This window comes from Muntiacus reevesi, chromosome 5 (assembly GCF_963930625.1).
Source record: "Muntiacus reevesi chromosome 5, mMunRee1.1, whole genome shotgun sequence".
Taxonomy (NCBI): domain Eukaryota; kingdom Metazoa; phylum Chordata; class Mammalia; order Artiodactyla; family Cervidae; genus Muntiacus; species Muntiacus reevesi.
In genome coordinates, this window is record NC_089253.1 from 71137997 (window position 1) to 71164605 (window position 26609).

The window sequence follows — 26609 nt, forward strand, 5'->3', positions numbered from 1 at the left end:
AGTGTTTTTATACATCAACTGGGAATTCTCAAGGCCAGTCGAGGTCTATAGTAGGTAGAGAGAGAGTAAAGAAGTCACTATGCCAGTGGTTATTGAACCATAAAAGCAAATGATCCTTTGGGCCAGCAAATACAAAGGTATAAATTGAGAGTCAAGAATAGCCCAGAGCTTTGACAGTTGGTGGGAGGCATTTTGTAAAATAGGATTAAATTATTTATAAGTAGATAGTAACTATTAGTGAATCAGTACATTAAGCTGACATTTATTGAACCTGCTTTGTACCAGAAATCATGCTACATACTGGAATAGAAAGATTAGACGGTCTCTGCTCTCAGGTTGCTCTCAGTGTGGAGGGGAGGGAATCAGTCCGTAGTGTGGTACGGTGTGGGAAATGCTCTGAGGAGAGGGTGCACAGGAAACTCTGGGATGTGAGAGGACGGACGCCCACAACAAGCCAAGGCATGTAAGAGGTAGAATTAACAGTATTTGATAACCTGTTGGAAATTACTTGTAGCGTAGGTGACTGGTTATGTAAGACATATTTGTCAAGACAGGAAAAGAGTGAATCTCGGGGAAGATGGGAGGCTTGTTCAGTTTGGGATGGTTGAATTTGAACTTCCTGTTGGTTGGAGCTTTTCAGTAGTCATTTGGATATAAAGATCTGGATCTGAAGGGAATGAGTTGAATAGCATTAATTCCCAGTAATGTGCCAGGAACTGTTTTAAGGATTTTACTTTTTTAATTCATCTAATCCTCTCAACAGCCCTACCAGGTAGGTACTGTTATAGCAGAGGAAAGGGGTCTTCAGTAGAAATGCTAAGAGCCGGGGCAGTGGTGTCAGAGAAGCCAAGCCAAGAGAATTTTAAGAAGTGGGAAATAGTATAAATGATTATTTATAAAGACTTCGACCTGTTTTTACTTGTATTTTAGATTTTACTCCTGAGATCTTTAACTTTCCTATTAATTTAAATTTTATAAGCATACAACCTATCCCATGCATGAATTAAAATGAAGTTTGAATTGCATTGATATAAATTAGTAAAACTACTATAAGTAGTAAGAGCTTGAGCTTTGGAGCCAGAGTCATTGGATTTGAACTCCGACCCATCCCCTCCCCTAGCACAGCCACTAACAAGCTGTGTGACTTAGGCAATTTACTTAATTTCTCTGTGCTTCAATTTCCTGGTCTATAAAACGAGGATGTAATTGTACCTACCTCTTAGCGTCACTGAAAGAGTTTAAATGAATTAATACTTCTCAAGTCCTCAGAACACTTTCTGGCACATTACTATGTCCTTTGTGTTAGCTGTTGTCTTTTAAAGTGTTCATTATCAGTACTACTCTGCTTTTTATCATTAGCAGCTTTGCATATTAGATTTCCCATTGGAAAGCCAGTGATTCAGTAAGAAGTTACTGGCAACAAAATACTTTTGTGTTACAGAGAGGATAGTATATCAATCCCCAGTTTACCATGCTTAGTTCTAAGTCGAGATAATTTCTGAGTCATAGCCAGTAAACCTCATTTTTGTTTTGTGAATGTGGTGGAGAAAGCCAAACAAAACAAAAAAATGTGTGTGTGTATGAAGTAAAAATTTTAGGTCTCATCCCAAGTTTGAATCCCAGCTATACCTGAATTCAAATCCCAAAGGTGTCTCTTGAATCTCTTAACCTCAATTTTTACATCTAAAAAGTACAGGTTAATAGATTATAGGTTTGCTGTAATGATTAAAGAAAATAACACATATAGAAAGTTTAGCATGGCAGCTGAGTGAGTGAAGTCGCTCAGTTGTGTCTGACTCTTTGCAACCCCATGGACTGTAGCCTACCAGGCTCCTCAGTCCATGGGATTTTCCAGGCAAGAGTACTGGAGTGGGTTGCCACTTCCTTCTCCAGGGAATCTTGCTGACCTAGTGATCGAACCCAGTCTTACCATCTGAGCCACCAGGGAAATCCTCCAGCATGGCAGCTAGTATATAATAACCATTCAAGAATTGGTAGCTGTTATTTGGACCCAGAAGACCCAAAGCCATGTGCTCAAGATAACAGAAGATGACACGTTCTTGAGGAAGGATGTCCTAGCTGATCCTCTCCCTTCCTGTTTGCCAAGTTTCAGACCTGTATCCAAACTTCATTTTCTTATTTCTGATTGCTCCTTGTATGACTTGGGATAAATTGGAAGACTGAGAGTGTATTTTGTTTCTATGAACTTTTTTTGTTTTAAAATGCTGGCTGTCTTTCTTCTTCTTGTAGTTTGAAGGTGGTGAATCGTTATCCAGTGGAAACTTATGTCAGAGGTCCCGGCCCAGCAGTGACTTAAACAACAGCACTCTGCAGTCCCCTGCTCACCTGAAAGTCCAGCGGAGCATCTCAGCAAACCAGAAGCAGCGACGCTTTAGTGATCATGGTGGGGGAGAGTCAAATAAGTTCAAAGACGGACCAAGTCTGCCCAAACTTGCATTTTTTGTTAAGCATTATACAGTTCACATATTTATGTCCTTGTGTCATCCCCAGTTATTACAGATTTTTTTTTCCATTTATTTTTATTAGTTGGAGGCTAATTACTTTACAATATTGTAGTGGTTTTTGTCATACATTGACATGAATCAGCCATGGAGTTACATGTATTCCCCATCCTGATCCTCCCTCCCACCTCCCTCTCTACCTGACCCCTCTGGGTCTTCCCAGTGCACCAGGCCCGAGCACGTGTCTCATGCATCCACCCTGGGCTGGTGATCTGTTTCACCCTAGATAATACACATATTTCGATGCTGTTCTCTCAAAACATCCCACCCTTGCCTTCTTCCACAGAGTCCAAAAGTTTGTTCTGTACATCTGTGTCTCTTTTTCTGTTTTGCATATAGGGTTATCGTTACCATCTTTCTAAATTCCATATATACGCGTTAGTATACTGTATTGGTCTTTATCTTTCTGGCTTACTTCACTCTGTATGATGGGCTCCAGTTTCATTGATCTCATTAGAACTGATTCAAATGTATTCTTTTTAATGGCTGAGTAATATTCCATGGTGTATATTTACCACAGCTTCCTTATCCATTTGTCTGCTGATGGGCATCTAGGTTGCTTATAATGCCCTGGCTGTTATAAACAGTGCTGCGATGAACATTGGGGTGCACGTGTCTCTTTCAGATCTGGTTTCCTCGGTGTGTATGCCCAGAAGTGGGATTGCTGGGTCATATGGCAGTTCTAATTCCCGTTTTTTAAGAAATCTCCACACTGTTCTCGATAGTGGCTGTACTAGTTTGCATTCCCACCAACAGTGTAAGACAGTTCCCTTTTCTCCACACCCTCTCCAGCATTTATTGCTTGTAGACTTTTGGATAGCAGCCATCCTGACTGGCGTGTAATGGTACCTCATTGTGGTTTTGATTTGCATTTCTGATAATGAGTGATGTTGAGCATCTTTTCATGTGTTTGTTAGCCATCTGTATGTCTTCTTTGGAGAAATGTCTGTTTAGTTCTTTGGCCCATTTTTTGATTGGGTCATTTATTTTTCTGGAGTTGAGCTTCAGGAGTTGCTTGTATATTTTTGAGATTAATCCTTTGTCTGTTGCTTCATTTGCTATTATTTTCTCCCAATCTGAGGGCTGTCTTTTCACCTTGCTTATAGTTTCCTTTGTTGTGCAAAAGCTTTTAAGTTTCATTAGGCCCCATTTGTTTATTTTTGCTTTTATTACCAATATTCTGGGAGGTGGGTCATAGAGGATCCTGCTGTGATTTATATCAGAGAGTGTTTTGCCTATGTTCTCCTCTGGGAGTTTTATAGTCTCTGGTCTTACATTTAGATCTTTAATCCATTTTGAGTTTATTTTTGTGTATGGTGTTAGAAAGTGTTCTAGTTTCATTCTTTTCCAAGTGGTTGACCAGTTTTCCCAGCACCACTTGTTAAAGAGGTTGCCTTTTTTCCATTGTATATCCTTGCCTCCTTTGTCGAAGATAAGGTGTCCATAGGTTCATGGATTTATCTCTGAGCTTTCTATTCTGTTCCATTGATCTATATTTCTGTCTTTGTGCCAGTACCATACTGTCTTGATGACTGTGGCTTTGTAGTAGAGTCTGAAGTCAGGCAATTGATTCCTCCAGTTCCATTCTTCTTTCGCAAGATCACTTTGGCTATTCGAGGTTTTTTGTTTTTCCATACAAATTGTGAAATTATTTGTTCTAGTTCTGTGAAAAGTACCATTGGTAGCTTGAGAGGGATTGCACTGAATCTATAGATTGCTTTGGGTAGTATAGTCATTTTGACAATATTGATTCTTCCAATCCATGAGCACAGTATATTTCTCCATCAGTTTGTGTCCTCCTTGATTTCCTTCATCAGTGTTTTATAGTTTTCTATGTATAGGTATTTTGTTTCTTTAGGTAGATATACTCCTAAGTATTTTATTCTTTTTGTTGCAATGGTGAATGGTATTGTTTCCTTAATTTCTCTTTCTGTTTTTTTCATTGTTAGTGTATAGGAATGCAAGGGATTTCTGTGTGTTAATTTTATATCCTGCAACTTTACTATATTCATTGATTAGCTCTAGTACTTTTCTGGAAGAGTCTTTAGGGTTTTCTATGTAGAGGATCATGTCATCTGCAAACAGCGAGAGTTTCACTTCTTCTTCTCCTATCTGGATTCCTTTTGCTGCTTTTTCTGCTCTGATTGCTGTGGCCAAAACTTCCAACACTATGTTGAATAGTAGTGGTGAGAGTGGGCACCCTTGTCTTGTTCCTGATTTTAGGGGAAATGCTTTCAATTTTTACCATTGAGGGTAATGCTTCCTGTGGGTTTGTCATATATAGCTTTTATTATGTTGAGGTATGTTCCTTCTATTTCTACTTTCTGGAGAGTTTTAATCATAAAAGGATGTTGAATTTTGTCAAAGGCTTTTTCTGCATCTATTGAGATAATCATATGGTTTTTATCTTTCAATTTGTTAATGTGGTGTATTACATTGATTGATTTGCAGATATTAAAGAATCCTTGCATTCCTGGGATAAAGCCCACTTTGTCATGATGTATGATTTTTTTAATATGTTGTTGGATTCTGTTTGCTAGAATTTTGTTAAGGATTTTTGCATCCACGTTCATCAGTGATATTGGCTTGTAGTTTTCTTTTTTTGTGGCATCTTTGTCTGGTTTTGGAATTAGGGTGATGGTGGCCTCATAGAATGAGTTTAGAAGTTTATCTTCTTCTGCAATTTTCTGGAAGAGTTTGAGTAAGATAGGTGTTAGCTCATCTCTAAATTTTTTGTAGAATTCACCTATGAAGCCATCTGGTCCTGGGCTTTTGTTTCCTGGAAGATTTCTGATTACAGTTTAGACTTCCTTGCTTGTGATGGTTCTGTTAAGATCTTCTATTTCTTTGTGGCTCAGTTTTGGAAAGTTATACTTTTCTAAGAATTTGTCCATTTCTTCCAAGTTGTCCATTTTATTGGCATAAAGCTGCTGGTAGTAGCCTCTTATGATCCTTTGTATTTCAGTGTTGTCTGTCGTGATATCTCCATTTTGATTTCTAATTTTGTTAATTTGGTTCTTCTCCCTTTGTTTCTTAATGAATCTTGCTAACGGTTTGTCAATTTTGTTTATTTTGTCAAAAAACCAGCTTTTAGCTTTGTTGATTATTGCTATGGTCTCTTTAGTTTCTTTTGCATTTATTTCTGCCCTAATTTTTAAGATTTCTTTCCTTCTACTAACCCTGGGGTTCTTCATTTCTTCCTTCTCTAGTTGCTTTAGGTGTAGAGTTAGGTTATTTATTTGACTTTTTTCTTGTTTCTTGAGGTAAGCCTGTAATGCTATGAACCTTCCTCTAAGCACTGCTTTTACAGTGTCCCATAGGTTTTGGGTTGTTGTGTTTTCGTTTTCATTCATTTCTATGCATATTTTGATTTCTTTTTTGATTTCTTCTATGATTTGTTAGTAATTCAGAAGTGTGTTATTTAGCCTCTATATGTTTGAATTTTTAATAATTTTTTTCCTGTAATTGAGATCTAATCTTACTGCACTGTGGTCAGAAAAGATGACTGGAATGATTTCAATTTTTTTGAATTTACCAAGGCTAGATTTATGGCCAAGGATGTGATCTATTCTGGAGAAGGTTCCATGTGCACTTGAAAAAAAGGTGAAGTTGATTGTTTTGGGGTGAAATGTCCTATAGATATCAATTAGGTCTAGCTGGTCCATTGTGTCATTTAAAGTTTGTGTTTCCTTGTTAATTTTCTGTTTAGTTGATCTATCCATAGTTGTGAGTGGGGTATTAAAGTCTCCCACTGTTATTGTGTTACTATTAATTTCCTCTTTCATACTCATTAGCGTTTGCCTTACATATTGTGGTGCTTCTATGTTGGGTGCATATATATTTATAATTGTTATATCTTCTTCTTGGATTGATCCTTTGATCATTATGTAGTGTCCTTCTTTGTCTGTTTTCACAGCCTTTATTTGTAAGTCTATTTTATCTGATATGAGTATTGTGACTCTTGCTTTCTTTTAGTCTCCATTTGCGTGAAATATTTTTTTCCAGCCCTTCACTTTCAGTCTGTATGTGTCCCTTGTTTTGAGGTGGGTCTCTTGTAGACAGCATATATAGGGGTCTTGTTTTTGTATCCATTCAGCCAGTCTTTGTCTTTTGGTTGGGGCATTCAACCCATTTACATTTAAGGTAATTATTGATAGGTATGGTCCCATTGCCATTTAGTTTGTTGTTTTGGGTTCACGTTTATACAACCTTTCTGTGTTTCCTGTCTAGAAAAGATCCTTTAGCGTTTGTTGAAGAGCTGGTTTGGTGGTGCTGAATTCTCTCAGCTTTTGCTTGTCTGTAAGGCTTTTGAATTCTCCTTCATATCTGAATGAGATCCTTGCTGGGTATAGTAATCTAGGTTGTAGGTTATTCTCTTTCATTACTTTCAGTATGTCCTGCCATTCCTTTCTGGCCTGGAGGGTTTCTATAGATAGAGCAGCTGTTATTCTTATGGGAATCCCTTTGTGTGTTATTTGTTGTTTCTCCCTTGCTGCTTTTAATATTTGTTCTTTGTGTTTGATCTTTGTTAATTTGATTAATATGTGTCTTGGGGTGTTTCACCTTGGGTTTATCCTGTTTGGGACTCTCTGGGTTCCTTGGACTTGGGTGGCTATTTCCTTCCCCATTTTAGGGAAGTTTTCAGCTATTATCTCCTCGAGTATTTTCTCATGGCCTTTCTTTTTGTCTTCTTCTGGGACTCCTATGATTTGAATGTTGGGGCATTTCACATTGTCCCAGAGGTCCCTGAGGTTGTCCTCATTTCTTTTAATTCTTTTTTCCTCTCTGCTTCATTTATTTCCACCATTTTATCTTCTACCTCACTTATCCTATCTTATGTCTCTGTTATTCTACTCTTGGTTCCCTCCAGAGTGTTTTTGATCTCATTTATTATTCATTTTTAATTGACTCTTTTTTATTTCTTCTAGGTCCTTATTAAACATTTCTTGCATCTTCTCAATCTTTGTCTCCAGGTTATTTATCTGTAACTCCATTTTGTTTTCAAGATTTTGGGTCATTTTTATTATCATTATTCTAAATTCTTTTTCAGGTAGATTCCCTATCTCCTCCTCTTTTGTTTGACTTAGTAGGCATTTTTCATGTTCCTTTGCCTGTTGGGTATTTCTCTGCCTTTTCATCTTGTTTAGATGGCTGTGTCTGGAGTGGGCTTTCTGTATTCTGGTGGCCTGTGGTTCCTTTTTAATGTGGAGGTTTCTCCCAGTGGGTGGGGTTGGACGATTGGCTTGTCAACGTTTCCTGGTTAGGGATGCTTGTGTCAGTTTTCTGGTGCATGGAACTGGATTTCTTCTCTCTGGAGTGCAATGGAGTGTCCAGTAATGAGTTTTAGATGGGTCTATGTGTTAGGTGTGACGTTGGGCAGCCTGTATGTTGACGCTCAGGGCTATGTTCCTGCATTGCTGGAGAATTTGTGTGGTATGTCTTGCTCTGGAACTTATTGGCTCTTGGGTGGTGGTTGGTTTCAGTGTAGGTATGGAGGCTTTTGGATGTTCTCTTATTACTTAATGTTCCCTGTAGTCAGGAGTTTTCTGGTGTTCTCAGGTTTTGGGCTTAAGTCTCCTGCCTCTGGATTTCAGTTTTATTCTTCCAGTAGTCTCAAGACTTCTCCAACTATACAGCACTGATAATAAAACTTTTAGGTTAATGGTGAAAAGGTTCTCCACCGTGAGGGACACCCAGAGAGGTTCACAGAGTTACATGAAGAAAAGGAGAGGGAGGAGGGAGATAGAGATGAGCAGGAGAAAAAGGGGGACTCAAGAGGAGAGAGACAGATCTACGCAGTTCTCTGTTCCCTAAGTGTTCTCCGTAGCCCAGACACCCACAGAGATTCACAGAATTGGATTGGGAAGAGAAGGGGAAGGGAGGAAATAGAGGTGTTCTGAGGTAGGAAATGGAGAGTCAAAAGTGGGAGAGAGTAATCAACACACTCCTGAGTAAAAATGGGTACTGAATATTGGATTCTTAAATGTCCAAAATTGATATCAAATACTGAAAAGCAAAGATTAAAAATCTAGAGTAGAGGTTAGACTCTTAAAAATACAATATTAAAAACAAAAACAAAAACACAAAAATTTTTAGAAATATATATAAAGTTCAGTTTAAAAATATGGCTTCTCCTTTTTTTCTTTTTTGCAAGGTTATAGTGAAATGAAAATGAAAATTAAGGAGCAATAGAGAAGTAATAGAGGACTTTAAAAGAAAATAAGAGAAAAAAATTTTTTTCCTAATTAAAAAAAATTGTAAAACTATATGAAAATGAAATTTAAGGAGTAATGGGGGAGTAATAGGGAATTTTAAAAGAAAATAAAAGAGAAAAAATTTAAAAAGGAAAGAAAAAAAAATTTTTTTAATTAAAAAAAAAAAGCAAAAATATATCTAGGAATTTCTCTGGAGCTGTTGCGGTCAGTGTGGGTTTGGTTCAGTTTCAGATAGCTCCTCGATCCAGCTTACACTTCTTGATATCTATAGGCCCCTTCCGTTGTAGTCGGTATTATCTACAGGGAGTTTAATCTGTTGCACCGGTCCCTTCTGAAGCGGTTCCCTTTGTTTATTTGGCTTCTGTTTGCAGTCTCTTCAATGTCTAATTTCCACCCTGACGCAGGCAGGAGGAGGTGGTCTCTTGTTTAGGTTCGCTTGTTCAGTCGTGCTGCGGGGAGGGAGGAGCGCTGCAGAATATGCTGGCGTATGTGGGGAAAACTCGCAGTGTTCCGGCCACACTGGGTTTGCCCCGCTCACGGGTGTGTGCTTTCCCTGTCTACACTGCTCAGGCTCCCGGCTGCTCTACATGGAGCGGGCCCTGTGTTGCGTGTGGTTCCAGTTCTCGGGTATTCCACAAAAGCGCGGAGTCGATTGGACCTGCATTTTGTGCCTTCCCCGGCCTGAACAGCTCAGGCAGCCAGGAGCTTGACGGGCGCACTCTCCCCAGGTGCGGGTGCACCTTCTCCCCTCCGCGGTCCCAGACGGGCACACTCTTCCCAGGTGCGGTGCACCTTCTCCCCTCCGCGGTCCCAGCCTCAGTTTCCGCGCGCGTGCCTGCGCCTTGTGCGCCTTGTGTCTATTCTTGGGAGCTGGCCTCTAGCTGTGACCCTCCCCGCGGATGTCAGCCATCCAGAATCTGAGGAAGTCTTTGGTTAGAAACTGGAGGCCTGTTTTGCAGTTTGGTAGGGGGCGCGTCTCCGGGGCTGAGTTTGCCCCTTTCCCCTCCCCCCTGCCTCTTGCCTCCAGCGGAGATGGGCCGGTCCGCAGCCAGCTAGCTCTTCTCTGGAATTGCTCAGTCCCTTTGTTCTGCGAATGGCTGGCAGTGTGTTCCGGCAGGTTAATTTTCTCTCTCTCTCTTGCTATCGCCCCGTTTAAGTTGCTATCTCACGTTAGCTCCTTCCGATTGCCCTCAGGGCATTTGGTCCCCGTCCTTACCCTAAGCAATGCCGCCCGCTCCTCTCCGATCCGCCCCCACTTGCTGGTGGCGGATGCGGGCGTCTGGGGTACTTTTCTGCTGAGAGTTGCTTTTAGGCATGTAATCTGTGGGTTTTATTTATTTTTCCTCCCAGTTAGGTTGCCCTCTGAGATTCGAAAACTTCCCCCAGACCCACCTGTGAGAGGGTTTCCTGGTGTTTGGAAACTTCCTCTATTATGACTCCCTTCCCGGCATGAGTCTCCGTCCCTAGCTCTTTTGTTTCTCTTTTTATCTTTTATATTTTGTCCTACCTCCTTTCGAAGACGATGGGCTGCTTTTCTGGGCGCCTGATGTCTTCTGCTAGTGGTCAGAAGTTGTTCTGTGAAGTTTGCTCAGCGTTCAAATGTTCTTTCAATGAATTTGTAGGGGAGAAAGTGGTCTCCCAGTCCTATTCCTCTGCCATCTTGGCTCCTCCTCTCACAGATTTATATTATTGAATGATTAATATAATACTGTTTTCAGGGGCTGACCTAATTTTTATAATCAAACAGTTTAATCTTAGCTCAAAGTGTAAAGTATGCAAATGAAGACTATTTTTAATACAAAAGTTTCTGTTTGTGAGAAGAAAACATGTCAGTTGCTTTTCAGTTAATTGCGCTTTTTTAAAAATTACAGCTGGTCCATCCATTCCTCCTGCTGTATCATATACCAAAAGGCCTCAGGCTAACAGCGTGGAAAGTGAACAGAAAGAGGAGTGGGACAAAGATGTGGCTCGTAAACTTGGCAGCACAACAGTTGGATCAAAAAGTGAGATGACTGCAAGCCCTCTTGTAGGGCCAGAAAGGAAAAAGTCTTCAACTATTCCAAGTGTGAGTAATTATTCTGGCATATTGCAATATGCTGTAGTTATTTGTTGTTGAAATTTTTTTATTTAAAGGTTTAAAATTGTTTTTTTAAGTTTCAAAATTTAAAGTAAATCATACATTTAAAGAACATGCAAAGGGGGCCAAGCTTCTAATAAATGTAGTTTAAGAACAAAAAAATAGGAATTCTTAAATAACATTTACCTTATCACAAGGAAAGTACATTAAACTTTCCTGCCTCAGTTTTCATGTTTGTGATATTTACTTGATAGTATATTTCATTGGTGCATTTAATTTTATGTTTATAAATAAACTGTTCAGTGAAGGCAGACTATAGCAATAATTAATTTACAGAGTTAACTCACATTATTTACTTAAAACAGAAAACTATAGAAATTAGATAATAAGAGCTATAAGATAGATTGAGACATCTACCTTAAGGCAGCAGCAAAGAATGAAGAGAAAATATAAAGGAAAGCCAAGACATACAACGGATAGAAGTAGAATTAGTAGCATTTAGGAAGTGTGAGTTTAGAAAGAAAAAGGGGCAAAATGAAGGGGAAGAAATATTTGAAGAAGTAATAACAAAAAAAAAAAAAGATGGAAAACTTCATATTAAAAGGACTCAAAAGGGCATACAGAAGATAGAAGGAAAACTTATTCCTGGGCTCACTAAAGTGGGATATATGGATACCAAAAACAAAGAGGAAAAACTTTGAAGGTTTCAGAATGAGACAGGAGGTGACCTAAAAAGGAACAAGATGCAAACTGACATCAGATTTCTCAACATGGATGCAGAAGATAAATGGATAAAAAATATTATTTTTTCTAAAGTATCAAAAGCACGTTGAATTCAGAATTTTATACCCAACCAGACTGTCATAAATGTCAGCCAGGGGGCAGGGAGGGGGAAAAAAAAAGTATCAGTCAGTTCAGTTCAGTTGCTCAGTCGTGTCTGACTCTTTGTGACCACATATGTAAAGAAGAATATTCTTACGAGTAAAGTATATCAACTCTTGTGATACAATGATCCACTTGAAAACACTGCTGTCTGAGGAACTATACTTCTAGGAAGAGAAAGGTATCTACAATACTCTGTGAAATATATGGAATTTGAAAGCAATCAGCTAGCTTATTACAGTATGTATGGTGATAACATACACAAAAAAAAGAAAAAAACAGTGAAAATTCAGAACCAAAATTCTGGACGATATCCAGGAAGTGAGGATAGGGATAGAAATTAAAGGATAAAGCATATGCCTTAAAAGGGAAGATGGGAGGGAGGTTTAGGAAATCAGTACAGTTAGCCCTTGATTTCCATCCATGACTGGTTGAAGCTGTGGACAGGGGACCTATGGATACACGGAGGGCTGACTGTACTCAGTCATTTTATATGAAGGAGTTGAGCCTCCACAGATCATGGAATCTGCAAGGGTCCTGGAGCTAATCCCATTTTTATAACAAGGGACACCTGTAGCAGTAAGCAAAAATGAGTTCAGAAACTTAAGGACAAAAAATATAAGAACAAAAATAAAATGTATAACTTTTAAGCCAATAGAAGAATAAAAAAGTGATCTAGCTTATGGAAAGTAGGGAAAGAGAGAAAAAAGAAAAAAACAGTTTAAATAGAAACATGAAATAAGGTACCAGAAAGCCTAACATAATCTTAATTGTAAATGGGTTAAACTCCCCAATACCTATTGTTTTGTACACATAATGGAAACCAAATGTTTTAAAAATATGTGATGTGATCATTACCTCTTGGTCTATGAAATAGCTGTATATAACCACTTTAAGAATTAATGGATATAGCCACTTACATTCCATCTGATCTATTTGGAAATGATTTGACTACAATAGAGTTTAATACATTTTTATAAGCAGTTTTTTAGACAGATCACTTCCTCTTACTTACATATCGACTAGAGGACGGTTGCCAGAGTGTCATCACCGCATATAACAGAAAGAAATAATTTCACCTTTTATTGCATGCCATTCTGCTGTTTACCAGTCATTTCAACTCAGCATGGTCTTATTTTCCCATAAATATACTCAGCGGTTTCCACTGTCTCTGTGTGGTGCTCTTGCTTAAAGTTCCCCCTCACATTATGAAAATCCCACTTCTGTAGATCATTTCGAGTCCTGCTTCTTACTGGAGCCTCCCGTAACTGAATCCTCTAAAATTACCTTATCGGCCTTTCTGATCGCCAGACCACATTATGTAGCTCTTAGCTATATGCTGCCTTGCATTGTTCACTGTTGTTTCCCCACATTTATGTCCTCCTGTTATATACCAGCACACTTGCTTCCTCAGAATCACTAGTGGTCACGTGCATAGTGGGTGACCAAAGCACATTTTTTTTCATTTAAAGAAGGCATTGGCTTAAATTCAGATTTATTATGCCACACTTATTTTTTTTAACATAAGCCAAAAGATTCTGGTTGAGAAATTTTTCTCTGGGCCACTTAGTATTAGCGTCAATGGCGTGAAAGGGGCAAGGCCAGGGAGGCGGCGTGAGCAGCACAGACTCAGAAGGCCCCGTTTTGAAGAAGCGCTTCACGCGTCACACTTGGAGAAGGAGGCGGTCTTAACTGAAGGCAGCCAGAAACGTTTAAGAGGTCTCTAAAGGGGAGGTATGGTAGCATATCTGACAATGAGTTTGTTCAAAATTAGATTTTTTGTTTAAAATTAGGTTACTTGTGTGACAATTGAGTCAAGACAGCGAAATGATCAAAGATGGATTCTTATGTTGCTACATTTGGTTCCCATGGGATAACTTTACAGACTTCTAGTAATCTCTTTGTAGTTTTATAGTTTTCCAGGATTTTTTCCCCCTTTCTATTATTTATTTCCAGGATTTTTCCTCTAACTTTTAAAATTTCCAGTTAATTTCCTCTTAAATTTTAATCTCCAGTTAAACCTCCTCAGTAGTCTCTAAAAGCAAAGTAAGGAATAATTACATGTTCAAAAATTAGGGATTTATTAGTTAAAAGAAATCACTGTATATCTATGTAGTTGAAAAGAGGAAATATTCCCCTGGGTGGCACAGTACACGTTTTGGTCTCTTTACATTGCCAGGGCTGTGAGAGTTTCCCAGGCAGGTGCAGAATGGACACCCACAGGCTTCAGAGTGGCCTTCCACTGTCAGGGCCCCAAGGTTCCTGTCTGTGATGATCCTTAGTGTGGAGCTAAGTGATACTTAGCGTGGGGCTGTCTCTGGTGCATGGCCCCCTCAAGCTACCTGGGTACCACCCCATCGCCAGCATACAGAGGCGTGAATAAAGCCCAGCTTTTTTGCTACTTCCAAATAACTGCTGCTGCAGGGCAGTCAGCTAAAAACATGGTGAGGCACTTGCTATGCTCTGCCTTTTACTCCTTCAAGAGAGAGAGGTGGGAGAGAGAGCTTGTTAGTATAAGATTCTGATAAGTTAAAAGTCCACCATGGATTTTTCCAGAGTTACTTGCTGCTTGAATTCATTTCTTTGGCTTTCCACAACTACAGCTAGAATCTTTTAATGTGTGTCATTTTTTTTTCCCTCCTTAAAGAACAATGTGTATCCTGGAGGTAGCATGGCAAGAAGGAATACGTATGTCTGTGAAAGAACCACAGATCGATACACAGCGTTGCAGAACGGAAAAGACAGTAGGTAACTGTCACCATGCCCGGTAGGACTGCCGTTGTCATTGCTTTGTGTTTGTGCTCTTGGTACAACTCCTGTAGCTGAACAGGTGAAGAGGAAAGGAAACAGAATCACTAGTTAGGTGGCAACCAGCCATGCTTCCTAAGGCACCTCCTCATGTGTAGCAGAATGGAGCAATGGAAGAATATTTAGGGAAAATAGGAGGTAAATCTCTTAATCTATGATTGTCTAAATAAAATCTGATAGTAAATAATTCCCTATAGCAAAACCTATCACAGTGTCCTAATCTTATCTTCATTATTTGAATCTTCTTCTTTTTAAAAAAGTATTTATTTTTATTTATTTATTTGACCATACCGGGTCCTAGTTGTGGCATGTAGGATCTTAGTTCCCTGACCAAGGATCGAACCTGAGATCCCAGCATTGGGAGCTTGGAATCTTAGCCACTGGATCACCAGGGAAGTCCTGAATCTTATTCTGTTATACCTCTGCTGCTTCTTTCTTACCTTCTCCCTTCCCACCCACCCTGTCTAATCATCATTATATACAAATACATATGACTGTGTTTTCCTTCTTCTAAAGAAATGTGGCCATCTCAACTGATCATTGAGACCACACAGTTCTCAGAGTGTTTTATTTCAAATAATGATAAATCATGTTTTATTATTTAAAAAATTTGACTTCTTTTCATCGTGAGTTGTAAGGACTGCTCATCAGTAGATCACCAAATGACGGAGTTTATTGTAATAAATTCTATTTAGCTCCATCCCTAGTCATTTTAGTAGACTTGGCAGGCCATTCTTATACTTATTTCCTCTCAGTTAATAGGCACTTAAAGTAAATGTTACGATGAGTCATAGAAAGGTAAATGAATCTTCCTTGGACATAAGAGCCTTTAGGCTAAAGAGATTGTCGGGAGTTGATTTCTGTTTTACTCTTTTCCCTTTACTAAATCCTAATCTGCAGCTCCTTTAATCTGTAGCACTTTAACCTAAAACTGAGCTAAAAGCATTTTGATGATGTTTCAAGAGAGAGGATTTTTGCTACAGTTATGAATTCCTATTGATTAGTGGGCGATGAGCCACATCAATATATCACACCAAACTGATTTTTTTTTCTTTTTTGGAAAGTGTGAAGTGTCTCTGGTCATAATCATTTTACCCATAAAAATAATGTTATAGATTTCAGATTCACATGTATAGAACAAGAGTGTGTGAAATCACCCTGTACACTTTTAACAATATTGTTGTTAGTAATAAAACCACTGTTGTTGATTTCTTTTAAGTGTTTGTCATGAAAGATATTAGACTTTTTAAAATCTAATTTTTAAATTTTAGTAAACTACAGCTTTTCTTCTTTTTTATATCTCCATGATCTTCTCAACTGGCTTATGTTGAAAGCCTTACAGAGATGTCCGCGAGCAGCATGTCCTCTGCAGGCTCCGCCGTGGCCTCTGCTGTGCCCTCAGCACGACCCCGGCACCAGAAGTCCATGTCTGCTTCCGGCCATCCTATTAAAGTCACACTGCCAACCATTAAAGACAGCTCTGAAGCTTACAGGCCCGGGTAACATGCTGGTTGCATTTCGTTTGTCATTAAGAGTTTTTAAAAAATATAGCACTATATAAAAATACCTGATAGCCATCACATTTTAAGAGCTTCTTTGAAAGACTCAGTGTTTATGGCAGAGGTAAAGTTAAATTGTAACATAAACTTACTATATCCTCCAGCTGTTACCAGAAATGTTGCTTATAATTTAAGTCATTTTCTAGAGGAATTTTCTTCAAGGATTTTGTTTTAAACCCATCCATGAAATAAAGGGTTGTTCCTAATTTATCACTTAAATAAATTGAGTTTTTATGGTTTAAAAGCAAACAGAAACATTCCAACCCACAAGACTGGGGGTTGAGACCTGATTAATCTTCTTGACTCTGACCAGTCACTTGTTCTTAAGAAGAACTTTTAATTTTCTTATCAGTAAAACAGATAATCTCAAAGATCCCTTTCAGTTATAAAGTTAAATTATTTTCTGGTATTTCTGCATGTTAAGAATTCTCAAATTCAGAAACATGTTTGATAGGTTTGTTAATCATATTCTTGGTATCTGGTAGCATTTACTGTCACTCAGGAGTGAATTGTAAATAGGAAATAAGCCTTCAATTCAAAGCCTTTTGATAAACAATAAAATTTGTGTTCCACATTGCTGACTGGTTTAAGAGAACAATGGGGGGACAAAAAATTGCATGCAGTGCCCCATGTTTGGCATTCCTTATACTGAATTCCAGTATCAGGAATATATGTATATGTGATATATATCTTTATATCCCTGTTTCAGTAATTTCTTTTTTTTTCCTTAATACAAATATTTTATTGAAGTATAGTTGAGTTAAAATGTTTCAGGTGCATAGCAAGATGATTCAGTTATACATATACACATATTTTTAAAATTATTTTCCATTTTAGGTTATTACAAGATACTGACTATAGTTTCTTCCACTATTCAATAAACCTTTGTTGCTTGTTGCATATCTATTTTTAAAATTCGAAATCTAACATTCTATTCATACTAAATCAAATTGAATCAAAATATCATAAATTTTTTAGTTAGGCAAAAATTCGATAGGTTTTTTAAAATATATGTATTGTACATATTATTTTTATATAGGTATGCAAAAGCTTTTCTACTATGCTTGATGGCTTAAGAAAGAGCATCAAAAAAAGAGAGATGGAGAAATTGTTTCAGTACTTTCTTAATCTTTAGTAACTAAATTTTTATAGAAGGCATTTAGTCTGAAATGATAGTGTCTTGGTAATTACAATGAACACATCACACACAGAACATCACACCTGTCACCAGAACGAATAGAACTGGGCCGCATGAAAGTAGCCATGGCAACTTTCTAACAGTTTTTAGCATGAGCAAAACCGTTCTCCGTGGTTACCTGTGTAACGCATCTTCCTGTGTCTCAGCAGTACCACCCAGCGCGTGCCCGCTGCGTCGCCGTCTGCTCACAGTATTAGCGCCTCGACCCCCGACCGCACCCGCTTCCCCCGCGGCAGCTCCAGCCGCAGCACCTTCCACGGGGAGCAGCTCCGCGAGCGCCGCAGCGCCGCCTACAACGGGCCGCCCGCCTCCCCGTCCCACGAGCCGGGGGCCTTCACGCACGCCAGGAGGGGCACGTCCACTGGTATAATAAGCAAAATAACGTCCAAATTCGTCCGCAGGTCAGTACCAACGCACTGCCGTGTTTCGTTTCCTCTAGGGATTAACAGATATTTGCTTTTTTTTTTCCTTCTCTACAGTGATTTTTTTTTTCCAAAATGGGTTTATGACATTTTATTAAGACATGCTCTTTTTTCAGAAGCTTGAAGAAAAAGATCGAGGAGGACATAAAGTATTTTTCCTTAAAAAAAAAAAAACAAAATGAGAATTTTTAAATTCTGTAAAATAGAGCGGGAGGAACATAACTTGACATAAAAAACTGTATGTTCTAACAAAAAATATTCCCTACTTAAAAGCCTCTGTTTAGAAAAAAGAATTAAGTGTGACATTTGTCCATCAACTGGTACTTAAGAATACTTTTAAATCGCTCACTAATGACACACATACACACATGTAGTCCACCTTTTATTCTGACTTATAGAAAGCCCATTATGTGCTGGAGTCACAGATGTTGCTTATGTAATTTAGCATCATAAAATCTTAACATCAAAGCACAGTAAACACAAAAGGAGTACAAGTGTAGTAATCTATTTCAGTATTATTGTGAAATTGTACTCCTTTCTAAAAGGTAACATAAGTATATAATACCCGTTGGTTATATGGGTGTTATATACCCGAACGTAGTGCAGGTTGATGGAAGTTTGGTCCACTATCGGGCCCACGAAAGTCCTGTATGTACAGAGCTTTGTGCTCAGTGCTGAGCAAGTTTCAAAGCTGAAGAGACGGCATCTGTGGCCTCAAGATTCAGCCCCAAAAGGGGCAGACTGTCTACCACTGGCCACAGTACAGAATGAACTGAGAATGGCAAGAGGCGTTGGGCAAGGCCCTGAGGGCTCCCACTAGGGAAGAAGTTAAGTCTCCATACCGGGTAGTTATTTGAGCAAATAAGAAATTATGGGTAAGAAAGTATTATACTTATTATTAAAAAAATATTGCTTAAATACTTAATTTGCAATGTTATTAGTGTTCCTAAGGTTTCAGAGAGTGGGTGTAAAAAAGAGAAGCAGTGTCTGTAGCCTTTTCCCTTTCTGTGGAGCTGTATATAGACTCTGTTCATGGATTGGTTTGCCCGAGGTCATGCAGCTGAATTTATAACTTTAAATACCCTCATGCAAAGTCAATTTCTAACCATATCAGACAGTGATTTTGTACCATTTGAGCAGTTACCACGTCACAGTGATAAAGACCTGAAAGCTCCCCCACCATCACCATGACAGTGGAAAGCAGTGCTAGGTGACCCTCTGCTGGGCACCAGGTAGATTTTCAGTAGTTGGCATTTGACTGGTAATTTAAATCTGTTTTTAAAAGCCAGTACTTTCTTATGGTTAAGCCAGAATTGATTTTAAGGTGAAGGAAAATAGATTTTGAGTTTAATGCTTGATTACTAATTGTACATTAAGCATCGTGCAAAATATTTCTATTTGCAATAAAATTTAGATCATAGAAAGAACATACAAAGGAGCACCGGACAAGAAGTCAGGACCAGATGTCAGAGCAAGAACATGCCTTAGAGATCATCATTGGGAGGTTAGGATGGAAGATTGCCATGTAGGCGTTCAACAAAGGTGAACACCTCCCATGTGCCAGGCTCTCTTCCAGGTGCTCTTGATATAGCCCCTCCCTTCCTGCCAGTTCCTGATTGTCTTGTGACCCCCCTAACACTGCTGAAACCTTTTCCTCACTTGGCCTGCTGCCCTCTTGGGCTCCCTGCCCCTTCTCAGGCTCCTTTGCTGGTTCTTGTGGGTCCCCCTGCCCTTCCCTGACCTCTAAATACCAGCCTGCCTCAGGGCATGATGTTTGGACACATTGTCTTATCTGGTTCTCCTTGGTGATCTCACTCAGGCCCATGCCATTAAATATCATCATATGTTAACAGTCTCAGTTTATATTTTTAACCCAGACTGATCTTCTGAAAGACAGACTTGTATCTAATTGTCTACTCGGCCTCTCCACCTGGTTGTGAAATAGACTTTCCAACAGAACCTGTCCGGATCTCAGCCCTTGCTTCTCTTCCCCAAACCTGTCCCTCCCTCAGCCTGTGCCATTTCAGGTCATGGTGACACCGTCCTTCTGGTTGCTGCGGACCCTGAGCCTGGATTATCCTTGCCACCTCCTTCTTTCTTCGTACCACACGTCATTCCGTGAGCAGTTATGTTGGTGCTGCCTTCACAGCATTTCCAGGATTTAGCGGCTTCCAGCCCTCCTACCACTGCCTTCATGGTCTCAATCACTCTACATCTTCCACCTCCTCACAGATGCCCTAGCTTCTGCCCTTGTCCTGTTCTGTCCCCAACAATGTGAGTCCTTGATTTAAAATCCTCAGCTTGCTTTTTGTCTCATTCAGAATACAGTTCAGAGCCCTCCCAGTGGCCTCCATAGTCTGGACACCCTTTCCTGCTCTGACTCCATTTTCTCCACTCCTCCCCTTTCCCCACCAGCCTTTCAGGGTACCTGGCCATCCTCAAACACCCCAGGCGTACCCGTTTAGGATTTCGTACTCCCCTGATACCTGCGTGGCTGGCTCTACACCTCATTCGGGTCTTTGCTGGACTGGCACTTCCTCAGGGAGGTCTTCCTCAACCCCCTGTTGAACCTCACCACCTCTTCTTCCACACCCCCTCTTCCTGCTTTATTTTTCTCCACAGCACTTGACACTGCCTGAAATAGTGGATTTCCTTGACTGACTTGTGTCTCTCCCAAGGAGAAGATGCTCTCTGTGAGAACAGGGGCTTGTGGTTGCCTTGCTCTGTTCTATGCTGAATCTCCTGCCGAACAGTGAACGCTTCCTCTGACGTGCAGTGTGGCATTCAGTAAATGTTTATCCCATAAGTAGATGAATAATGTGGAGGACAGTTTAAAAAACAAAGACAGTTATTAAGCATTCTGATAAGTGCGCTGAAGGAAACAGGTCCTGAAAGAGAGGACAAGGTTGAGGGAATAAAAGTTTCAGAGCCAGCCTGTGGGGGGTGCTAGTATGAAAGTTTCTCGAGTTCCACCATGCCCTTATTCCCCTTTGAACAATGTCATTTAGTAGAGGGTTTGAGGGGGCAGAAAGAGAGAAGCGAGGGAGGAGGTTGTTTGCTGTTGTTTGTCAGAAACTAGAGGGTTTTTGTTTTTGTTTTTTCTGCTGTGCCGGGTCCTTGTTACTTTGCAGGCTTTCTCTAGTTGGGGCTAGCGGGAACGACTCTTCTTTGCTGCATGCGGGCTTCTCATTGCAGTGGCTTCTCTTGTTGCAGAGCACAAGCTCTAGGGCACATCGGCTTCAGTAGTTACAGCAAGTGGGCTCAGCAGTTGTGGCTCATGGGCTGTAGAGTTGCAGCTTGTTACTTGTGGTACACCAGCTTAGTTGCTCCAAGGCATGTGGGATTTTCCCAGACCGGGGACTGAGCCCATGTCCCTTGCATTGGCAAGTGGATTCTTATCCACTTACCTCCAGGGAAGTTCAATAGGGTTTTTTAATGTCTTGATTTTTAACATATTTTAATTAATTCTGGATTTGGTTAGAGAAGAGAAGAAATTCAGTTCTGTTCCGAGGTCACTTGTCACGCTGTGAACAGCTTTGGCTTTACAAATGTGTTTGTGTTCACAGCAGTGCCATAAGGGTAGCATTTTGTGGCTCGAGGCGGGGCTGTCTGATTCTGTCAGGAAGAAAGGCATGCAGGAAGACAGGCAAGCCTGAGTTTCCATCCCAGGGATGAACCCACTGAGCTCTTTAGCAACAGGCAGACTGGACATGCAGCTGATCTTTATGCATTTGCAGCCTGTTGAGCTAGAGAACTAGAGAACTTTTTCAGTGCCTTATTAATATTCTCAACTCAACTGTCAAGTTATCATCCTTCCCACTTGTCTTCTTAAGCTTGTCCTGGGCTCAAGCCCAGCCTTTCTCTGTGTTCCCTTTGGCTTCCTCACCTCACTCTACCTAAAGCTGGAAGAAATGGAGCGACACTCTGATGCCTCCGAGGGATCCACACCACATCCGTGCGCTGGGGGCAGGGCTGGCTCAAACCCAACTTGCAGGCCTCACAGGTTCAGGAACCAACTCAGTCGATGTGCTACTGAAGGCTTTAAAAGATGGGAGGGAAAAATAGGATTTTATAGGGAAAAAGTAAAGGAATTTGGATTATTAAGCTTTAAGAAAAGAAGGATACAGAATAGTTCAGAGTTAATCATTCATGTATTTGAAAGCCATTATCACAAAGAAGCCAGCTAGTAGTTCTCCTTGGCCAGTAAGAAGCTGAACGCCAGAATGACCACATGAAAGAGTTGTTTTCTGAGTTTAAGAAAGAACTTTCTAATTAATAAAGTGATTTACACTAGAATAATCCATCAGGGGAGGATGTAGACGTTCTATTTCCAAAGTCTTAAATAGTGTTTAGAATGATTTGTTTTGGAGGAGTTCTGTATACCTCCTGTATAGACTGGAGGTTATATCAAACCTCATAGTTCTTATATAGGGAATAACCTGATTAGTTCAGCTGATTATATATAAGATATGTGGCTTTTTTAAACTTTTAAATATTGGAGAACCATGCCGCACGCACCACATGTGCTGTTACAGCCAGCTGCACTTCCCTATCCCCAGGTGCCTCCCTCCGTGGCTGCTTGGAGCTGACTTATGCACTATTTGAAACCATTGCCAAACAGCAGAAATTCTTTCAGCCAATGTCTTTGTGGCATCCAGGCAGGCACGAACAGGATATGGGAAACGATGTGACAAATCAATTGCAAATAGTTACCGCAAGGGAAGTAGGGCCTAAGGTGTGTTTCATTCCTAATGCTTACAGGTGGGCAGCAGTCTGCCAGCAGTAGAGAAGTCCAGTGCAACGTAGGTCCCTTCCTGTTAAAGGAATTTTATCTTAGCAGCAGGAATCAGCAGCATTATTATCTTTCTTGTCCAGTCAAAAGACTGCCCCTCAGTATCAGTATATCTACATGTAACTCAAAATGCACACTTCATTTGAGCCTCCTGAAAAATGTGTATTTCAGTGTGCTGTAGTAAAAAAAGGTTTGTGTAAATGGCTTTGAACTTTTACTATACTTCCCAAGGAAGATGCCACTTACTAAAAATATAAATTTAAGAAAACCTATTTGAATGTGAGAATCTATCTTATTTTCCTTTTTAATTCAGATAGGAAAATGTTTTTTACCTAATACGTCTGTCACGAAATTCCTATGGTTAAAGACCCTGAGAAGTATATAAGGCATTCACATTTTAACTGGTTAAAGTTTTAAAGCTTGTTGTACTGATATACAACATTGTTATTAATTTGAGGGATGAGGAAAGTGGTACTGATTTTACTCCTGTTGCATTTATTTTACATAAATAATGTTTCTGGAATGATTAAAACATTAAGAAAATGTTAACTTAAGGGTTCAAGTTGTTGATTTTTCCCAGCTATTTAGTACTGTTTTGCTATCACAAGTCATCTCAGTATATTTCAGCTGATTTATAACTTGATACTCCTATGTAGATACTTAATTACCTTTGAATATGACAGATAGTTAAAAATTTTGGTAGACTTTAAAATTATTAATTACATTCAACAAAAGAACAGTTAGTGGAGTTTTCCTGGTTTTATTTCACAGGTGGATATCCAGGTAAGATCAGTGTTTCTTTTTAAGATTGAATTCATGTTTTTAGACTCACCTGCTTGGATAGGCTGTTTGGTGTGCTGTAATATTTTATGATGTGCATGAATCATTAGCATAATTTCTGAAATAAGTTACTTGGGTATTTAAAAACTAGTATTTATTTTCAGAAATACTTATATGTTGAGCTTTATCTCTCACTGTGGGATTAATTTATATTTTTCTAAATTGAGCGACTACTCCAGTTATGGTTAATAACCATTATGAAGTTAAATCTTGCTGCTGATAATTATTAAATAGTTTTAACTTTAGATTGAACTAAAAATGAAAAGATAAATTATGAATTTAAAGTCATGGCTGGAAATTGGAAGATCACGTAAAAATCCTAAACCATCACTTAGCATGTCCTCTCTGACAATACCCAGTAGACGCTCAATAAATGATAGTCAAGTGTGGTTATGATGAAAAACATAAATGATATTAGACTGACTAGTAATAGAGATCTGTCATGCTAGAAATTTGCTCAACAAGTTAATTTTAAAATCATTTTAGATACAGGTTTTCTTGGTAATTTTTTTTCACTTTTATCATTAAATCTCAACCTTCACTTTGTTTTGAGGGATCCAAGTGAAGGCGAAGCCAGTGGCAGAGCCGACACCTCAAGGTGAGGAGCCACTATTAATACTTCGCTGCTAGGTCCCTGTGTGTGAAGACGTTCTTTTGAAATACTTAACAGCACTTAATAAACATGGAGAGAACTAATAACTAGATAGAATGTGCATTTATAGTTTTATATTGGTATGGGTTTCCTAATGTTGCCCAGTATTTATTATTAGCTTTGTTTGTGTTTTTTAAACATTATTTTGAATTGTATGCCTTAGAGCCTTTCTGTCCTATTAAAAAACATGTCTTAAACATGCAGAAGAATTAACAGATTAAAATGTACTGATCCTTTTCTCATGAAAATGATGTAAATAAAATTAGTCAAATAACCCAGAACATGAAGGTAACTAAATACATAGGAAGCTGTGATATTAGAAATATATTTTAGGGGACTATTCATTGGTGGACCACATTTCAAAACTCTCACCCTGCCATATTTTATTTGACACTTAATACTGCTTGTGTATTCATTTTGGTGATGGATCGCAAACTTGAGCACAGTCAGAATAGGGTGGAGGGCTGGATGAACCAGGTGGCTGGGCCCTACCCCTAGGGTTTGTGATTGGCAGGGAGGGGCATTGATGCCACTGGTGTGGACCACATTAGTGACATGTTAGTGCTTGTGTTGTATTTATAAATGGGAAATTTAAGAAATGAAGACATTTAATTATTTTGAATGTACACCAGCATTAAGGGGTATAGCATAAACCTTAGAATCTTGACAAGCAGTTCCTCAGTAGAACAGAGGCCTGGCTTCATTCAGGGATTATATTTGACCAGCTAAGCATAAGTCTCAATTTAATTTCTCCTTTTAAAATTACTTGTAAAATAAGACACCATGAGCTTTGGAAACTCTGGTGGTTCAGTAGTGAAGACTGCACTTTCAGTGCACATGTCGCAGATTCAGTCCCTGGTTGGGGAACTAAGATCCCACATGCCATGTGGCCAAAATAAAAAACCACCGTCAGCTTTGGAAAAGCTTTATTGAGCATCCCTATGTAGTCTTTTTTATAAACTCTGCTGTGTATGTGTTTAGTCATAATAGTTGAAATGTTTATTTTTTGGGGTTAGGTACCCAAGTCACCATAGTAGGGAGCCAGAGGGAGGCAGAACAATTTTCAGCCTCCTTCTGCCTGTTAAATAAACACGCACAACTCTTGCTGTTAGCCCCTCCCTCGCTGAGTCACTTAGTCTTGAGCCCCCTTCTTGCAACTCATCCTGTCTTTCTACTCAGTTTTCCTCTGAGACATTTAACAGCATGTAAGGTCACAAGTGGCTGCTGATATTGCAGTTAATCTGCCTGCATTTATCTTTTTAATGTGACTACATGTCTCTCTATCTCTCTTTTTTTTTTTTTGCTTTTGAACAAACTTATCAGATACCTATTATCTGTAAGGTACCAGCTGGTCATTTAATCCTCATGACAGCCAAGTGAAAAGTAGACATTTTACAGATGAAGAAGCAGTAAGGAGCATCGGTGGGACCAAACCTGTTACAGTGAGGTTTTGTCCTATTCATGGTGGTGAATAGCGCTGGCTTCGAGCCAGACGTCATGGGTGTGAGCTCTGCTGTGCCACTTACCTCACTGTATACCTTCAAGAAAGTTACTTTAACTCTTCGCACCCATGCTTCCTCACTCTGACTGCCTCCTAGGGTTGTTGTAAGGGGTAGATGAGTAATTAATACATGTTAGGCACCTGGAACAATTCCTGGTACCTAGGCTTCCCTTGTGGCTCAGCTGGTAAAGAATCCACTTGCAATGCAGAAGACTTTGGTTCAGTTCCTGGGTTGGGAAGATCCCCTGGAGAAGGGAAAGGCTACCCACTCCAGTATTCTGACCTGGAGAATTCCATGGACTGTATAGTCCATGGGGTCGCAAAGAGTTGGACACGACTGAGTGACTTTCACTTCACTTCACAGTAAGTACTCCTAAGTGAGTGTTAGCTGTTACTCTTGTTGTCAGTATGTCCAGGCACTTTGTACAGTTAATGTTACAACAGCGGTGATGCCTTTGAGATACAGGTGGAAAAATACCCTGTACGTGCCTGTTGTCTTAAGGTCACCAGGTTTCCTTGATGGAATGGAAAGAAAACTAGACTTGGAGTAAAACATCTGATTTCTAGTCTTTGCTTTTCACTGTGGAAAAGTGATTTAAGTTTTCCAGTTGTCAGTTCTGTTTTTAAAATTTGTGTTCAATCACATGGTCTCCTGGGTACCTTCCCACCCTAGCACACTGATGCCATGGCCCATGTTCTGCATATGGTCCTGGTGAATGACTCTAGTCAGATCTGTACACACACCCAGAGACCTGTGATGTCATAGCTTAGATTTAGTGAACAAATAAGAGAGATTAATAGAGAAGACACTGAGATAAGTGCTCTCCATAGTTGCTTGATAGTCTTTGGAAATTTATCTGCTACACTTACTCTTTTCCCAGTTTTCTCAAGTTTGTGTAGTAGGCAGAGGTTTGTCTGTTGAAATATCTAAGAATGAGGAGGAAAACAGATATATAAATGAATACATAAAAATATATAAATGTAAATATATACATGAATATACATTATATGATAATATTGATGTAAAATGTACATACAGGCATAAAATATTTATATAGTAGAGTATAAATTCCTTTCAAATTGTATCCTTTTTTTTTCTTTAAATCACACACAAGTTAGTTAGATTAACAAGTTAAAATTG

At 39.3% G+C, this 26609-nt stretch overlaps 1 protein-coding gene across 6 annotated transcripts in view; it reads left to right on the forward strand.

Annotated features, from left to right (window-relative positions):
* The window catches only part of MARK1 (microtubule affinity regulating kinase 1), a 142524-nt gene that overhangs the window by 112269 nt on the left and 3646 nt on the right, over positions 1-26609 (forward strand). For 2 of the 6 annotated variants that reach the window (XM_065938364.1, XM_065938360.1), the window contains 6 exons: positions 2251-2404; positions 10609-10802; positions 14344-14444; positions 15839-16003; positions 17408-17662; positions 23869-23913. In XM_065938364.1, the coding sequence (XP_065794436.1) occupies positions 2251-2404; positions 10609-10802; positions 14344-14444; positions 15839-16003; positions 17408-17662; positions 23869-23913 (914 nt within the window). The remainder of the gene's footprint in view (positions 1-2250; positions 2405-10608; positions 10803-14343; positions 14445-15838; positions 16004-17407; positions 17663-23868; positions 23914-26609) is intronic. The other 4 variants (XM_065938365.1, XM_065938363.1, XM_065938361.1 and 1 more) reach the window with 3 other exon arrangements.